This window comes from Habropoda laboriosa, unplaced genomic scaffold (assembly GCF_001263275.1).
Source record: "Habropoda laboriosa isolate 0110345459 unplaced genomic scaffold, ASM126327v1 scaffold76, whole genome shotgun sequence".
Taxonomy (NCBI): domain Eukaryota; kingdom Metazoa; phylum Arthropoda; class Insecta; order Hymenoptera; family Apidae; genus Habropoda; species Habropoda laboriosa.
Genome location: NW_017100184.1, coordinates 853,054 through 858,501, shown reverse-complemented (window position 1 = coordinate 858,501; position 5,448 = coordinate 853,054). Strand labels below are relative to the sequence as shown.

General features: G+C 46.0%; 1 protein-coding gene across 1 annotated transcript in view; it reads left to right on the top strand.

Annotated features, from left to right (window-relative positions):
- The first annotated feature begins 4,470 nt into the window (after window positions 1–4,470).
- LOC108579322 (protein sprouty) overlaps window positions 4,471–5,448 on the top strand; it is a 26,768-nt gene continuing 25,790 nt past the window's right edge. The window contains exon 1 of the mRNA XM_017942829.1: window positions 4,471–4,511. Coding sequence (XP_017798318.1) covers window positions 4,471–4,511 — 41 coding nt within the window. The remainder of the gene's footprint in view (window positions 4,512–5,448) is intronic.

The window sequence follows — 5,448 nt, the reverse complement described above, 5'->3', positions numbered from 1 at the left end:
AACGTTGTCGCGGAGAATCGTTGTGAATGGATATATTCCTTCAAGGTTAGGTGCTCCGTTTTAAAAATGCGGTTCTCCACTTTAGGAATTTCAATCGAGCTGACTTTTTACAAGTTAAATTCTCTTACCGTGAAACGATCGAATTGTTTTTTACAGAAAAAAAAAAGAAAATGAATTCATTCATCGAATCTAAGTGCGATACAGTAATTCTAAGTACGTATACTAGAGCGTGTACACGATCCGCTGTACGTATACTGTGTATTTGTCCGTGGCTTAGGTCACGAAAGATCGCGTAGATAGCGTTCGGCGTTTACGTGCGCCCAGAAAAACGCCGTATCGTTATCATTCGTCTTCTCTCCCTCTTCTCTACTCCTCGTAAACAGTGTCTTTGACTCCGGGTTCTTTCCGCTTCGTTTCTCTTTACGTCGTTCACGCGACGTCGTTTTCGTCTAACAATTAATCTCTTGTCAAACGTACTTTTTTAACCCTTATGCCAATAACCGGGTACCCTTTTGCATAATTCTCACTTCAAATATTTCATCTTCGAGGTAAAGGATTGAAATATCCGGCCAGATCGTTGTTATTTCTCACAGTTCCCATACATCGTTCAAAATAAGAGTTCGTCCGTTCTGCGCATAGACAGAGAGCGTAGCAGAGGGTAAGACGGAGAAAAACGTAGGCGGTTAAGTGGGGGTTTGGACGTACTAGTGGTTCTAGCCCTGCCTTAGGCACGTCCCATGCGCGAAGCGAGGTTACTCTTATTTTGAACGATGTATATCAGTGTTTGCCTCGAGTTTAGAATTTTGTTATCAGAAAACTACTAAAATTGGACGATAAAGTAGACGACAATTGTGGTTATCGACGTAAGGGCTAATCTTCACGAGAGAAATTCGTAGGAATAGAACGTAAAACCGGAGAAAAGTTTGAAATCGAGAGAACAATTCACGTGCATCGCCGATACAAATTCTTTATCAATGTTTACCCGGTTTCATCGAGACGACAGAAGCAAGAAGGAGAGAACGCGTGTGTCGCTCACCGTGACCGTTCGATAAAAATTGCACGGACAATATATGTATATATATTGCGGCGGTGTGTGGCGCTTTGAATAACGGCATTCTTTCTTCGGGAACGTAGCTCTCCCCGATCAAGGTCAACTAGGAAGCGGCGGGGCGTTGCAGAGGGACGTAAATGTGTCTTAGTATGTCGTAGGTTACAAATCGTCCAGGCGAGAGGAACTGTAAACAGGCGTAAGGTTAAACGGGCGTGCACACTTAAGTGCATTAATGAACGCGCTTAAGATACGCGGCGTGCCGCCGTTTAAATATAGGCTAAACCAGTGTTTCTCAGCCTGCTCGTTAATACAGGCCTATTTAGAGGTCCCACCGTGACTTTTTGCGTCACGGTTATATCTTCGCTGATGTTTCGCCGCGCGTAAATGATATCGTGAGAAGAAAACGAGGCGCGAGGGCCCTCCCAACACGCGACCAACTTTGATATCTGCCCTCTACTTCAATTTCTCGCAATTTCTATGGTAGTATCTTCTCTGTCGCGAACGTGTTAAAAATTACGTTCGACGCGAGAAAAGTAGAAAAGTGTGCAACGTTGAGAGAAATGAAAATGTCGCGTCCATTGGATCCAGATGTGTTCTCCATGCTTAGGGCTAATTCTTAATTTAGTCTTCAAAGGCGTCGTCGTCGTCGTTTCCAATCGCAACGACCGTACAGACTCGTTAGCAGCTAATTCCTGGAACCGTTAACCGATGCAGATTTCACGATTTCGCGGAGAAAGAGAGAGAGAGAGAGAGAGAGAGAGAGAGAGAGAGAAGGAAAAAGAAAAAAGAGTGGTTCTACGGTGCTCGTCGAATTGATACGCTCGGCAACGGAACGATTGCTAAAGGGAACGGAACACACGGAGCCAGCAACCCGGTTAAAATGTTACACGAGCTTGGCAAACCGGCAGTCTCGGGTGTATGTAACAATGTGGAGCGGCGAACAGGAAGCGGATGAATAAAATTGCGAAAACGAGGGTAACTTTCGCCGTCGTTGTTTCAGCCGTCGCTCCTTTTTCCTCGATTCACGTCCCAAGCTCACCGAGACTTACTTAATTAGACAATTAACCCTTGCAGCCGTTGAAACCGATGGCGTAGAAAACGGTCAGCCTTAGCTAGGCGAAAATTTTTTCTGCTATTTTCTTAACTAGTCCTTCGTTTCTAATTGGCGCTCAAGGGAAAAAGTAAACAATTCTACACTGAAATTGCCGTTTATCTGCCTTTTCCACATTTTCTCACTTCGAATATTTTTCATCTTCCCGGTAAAAGATTTCGGGTTACCGGTTAGATCGTTGTTATTTCGCATATTTTCTATCGAATTTTCTTATCGGGAAACTACTAAAATTTGTCGATAACGTAGACAATTTTGGCTGTCGACACAAGGGTTAACTCGACCGATAAAGTGTCTAATTGAGAAATAGGATGCATCATTTCTACGCGTTCTATTTCCATTTGGCTGGTAGAGGTGGTGAAAATAATGCGAGACGAACGTGTCTCCGTTGGCCACTCGAGAGTAGGTACGTCAGGACGTACTATTATATACCACGCTACGAAAGGTGATCATCGAGCGTAAGAGGGAAGAGGGGAGAGAGTGGAGCGTCGGAACGAGAGGTGGGGAGAGGTAGGACGAAGCGTTTCCACACCGGATATCCTCCCGGGGGAAGTGGTGCACGCGATTCGCATTGCCACGCCCGCGATATAGAATGTACATATATTTATATCGTTAGAAAATTCGTCGATTCTATTACATCGACAAACCTAACCTTTACGTCAGGTTTAACGCGAAAGGGTTGGCAAAACGCCGTGTTTAATTGGTCCAGTCTTTTACGTCTCATTAACCGCGATTTCTTTGTACCTCGTTATCCACTTTTCTTCAATTAATTGGTTAGCCTGAAGGAAGTGTGGTTACTTATCGGGTGTTGAAATCGGCACATCTTCGTTTTATCTTCGTCCACCTGCAAAATTTTCATTTTAATTCCTTCTACAGATAGCGCCTGATAATCCCTATCGAGATAACAGTCGGAAATATTTAACCGCGTTCGAAATTTCTCCGATTATTTTTACGCTCGAGTGAAATTTTTGCTGAAAATTCTCATTCACCAACTTTCTCAATAGGCTGCTACCGAGAGAATCTGTGTACGTGTGCGAGACTGTGTTGTCAATGGATCAGGTGAAGCGAAATGAACGAACGTTCTACGAGAAACCTTGAGTGTCTCCTCTCTCAGCTGGCTGTTTGTATGCATGCGTGGCGAGCATGATTTGCAGCAACGCCAGTGCCACGTTATTAGACGAGTCTGGCAAGTCGCGTTTCTAGATCGCGTTTCATTGCTCCCTTCAATGTCGTCACCTTCTTTTTCGACTCTCTCGAAGTTTACCCTGTCGGTACACGTCTCGTTATATTTCACACTTGATCTATCAAGTAGGATCGTAAAAGTTGCGAAGAGATCCCGGCTGAAAATGTGGCATTTTACAAATCAATCACACGTTTAATATGCTCGCTTCGCGCATTCCAGATTAGAACAGTAGCATTTTTACTACCGAGCAAACCGGTTTAACCATATTTACCGGCCGCCACTAAACTCGTCACCGTCGATGTCTTTTGCGCCTGGCTGTTCTAACCCTACACACAGAGATACGAGACGAGTGGAGATCACTTTCTGTAGCAACTAGACGTGAAGATTTTTATATTATCGACGTCTACCGTACTTGCATCTAATCCTCGATTCGCAAGTCGGTGTGAAAAATTCTTTGGCAAAAATATCCATACGTCGTTGGTGAAAAACAGATAACCAGCGTGACGGTAAACGTGTCTCTACTGTATAAATAGAGGTGTAAGTGCGATTGGCGAATTATGAGTTTGTGAAATGGCGAGTAGATTTCACACGTGGTGTGAAATATCGACGACAAAAGCGTCGATTCGGGACGTGTGCGCGACGCGCAAGCCTTTCTCGGGTGCCGGCGTGAGGAAAAGAGCAGCGCGACGTGATGCAACCCGGTGGTATTTATGGTAATTTTATTTGCAGGAGTCTGGTCGATTTATCTTGACAATATTCCGCTCGTGATTCGAAACTTGCGTGTCCGATTAATACCCGAACTGCCGTGGCTGGGGCTTGGTCCCCGCGCTCTGCGCCGCGCCGCTCCGCTCCGACTTCGGAACGGAAGAGAGACGGTCTGCCTGGAAGCGACAAGGACAGCCTGGTTTATGCTCACTGTCTGCCTTACAACAGCCAGTGGGAGGAGGAACACGCACACACGGCCGCATAAATAACGTGGCACAAGCACAGAGTTACGGTGCGACTTACGTGTAAACGAATAGAGTGAGACGAAGAGCGTGGGACGAGGACCGCCGTACGGGTTGTAAAACAAGAACGACGAAGACGAAAGAGGATGTAGTCGGCGGACATTTACGAAGAGAACCGAGTATGCCCGACATGTGGGAGAGCCCCGTACTACACAGAGAGAGGTATCGGTTTTACGACGTTCGATCACCTGAACGAAGATTTTTCAAGCACCGCGGAGCAAAGAGAGAAATACGGACACGAGAGCAGAGAGAAAGAGAAATAGAGAGAGAGAGAGAGAGAGAGAGATCTCGTCACACTCGCTTCGATATCCTTCAATGAATAAACCGGCGTGTCTCTCTGCCAAACTTCCTTCTGTTTCTATCTGTTTCAGTTCGAGTCATGTCTCTCCGTTCCGCGAACAATCGTCGCGATTATGGAATTTACCGCTTCCGGAATCGATTACGAATTCTTTTTTTTACAAATTCGATATCGATTGTACATGTATACGTGTGTGTATCGGAAATGTTAATATTTTCTTCGGTATATAAAACGATCGGTGTAAAATATCGACAAACTGTATTTGGATAATGGTTATCGAAGGTATGGATATAATAGAAAAGAGAAAATGCAACGTGGGTGTAGAAGATTACACGCGATACATGTGGAAGGAAAGTTGGCGAAAAGTACGTGGGACCCGGTGGAACAGAAGCAGCCCTGGTCGCACAATACGAGCATGAATGAAGTATCGCGTCTGGCTCGTGGGGTACGGTATACTATGGGGAGGCAGGGGGCGCGACGAGGGGAATCGCAGGCGTCACGGTGCTTTCGTGGCGGTGAGGTTCGCCGCGGTCGTGTGTATGCGCGTTTACGTGTAAACGATCACGTGCGTATGAGTGAGCGCGCGCATATGCAAGTTTCGGTAGGATCGAGTGCGCATGCGCACCCCACCCACAGAAAAGACAGGCCGCTGCTCTGCTGTTTGTAACAAGCGGAGAGTCTAGAACGCCACACCAGCGTCGAGCGCAGCCGGCCTCGGCTCGAAACGAGGCACGATTTACTCCTGCTGTGAAAACGAACGGTATATACGGTGGTATTGAGAAAAAACCAACACGATTACGA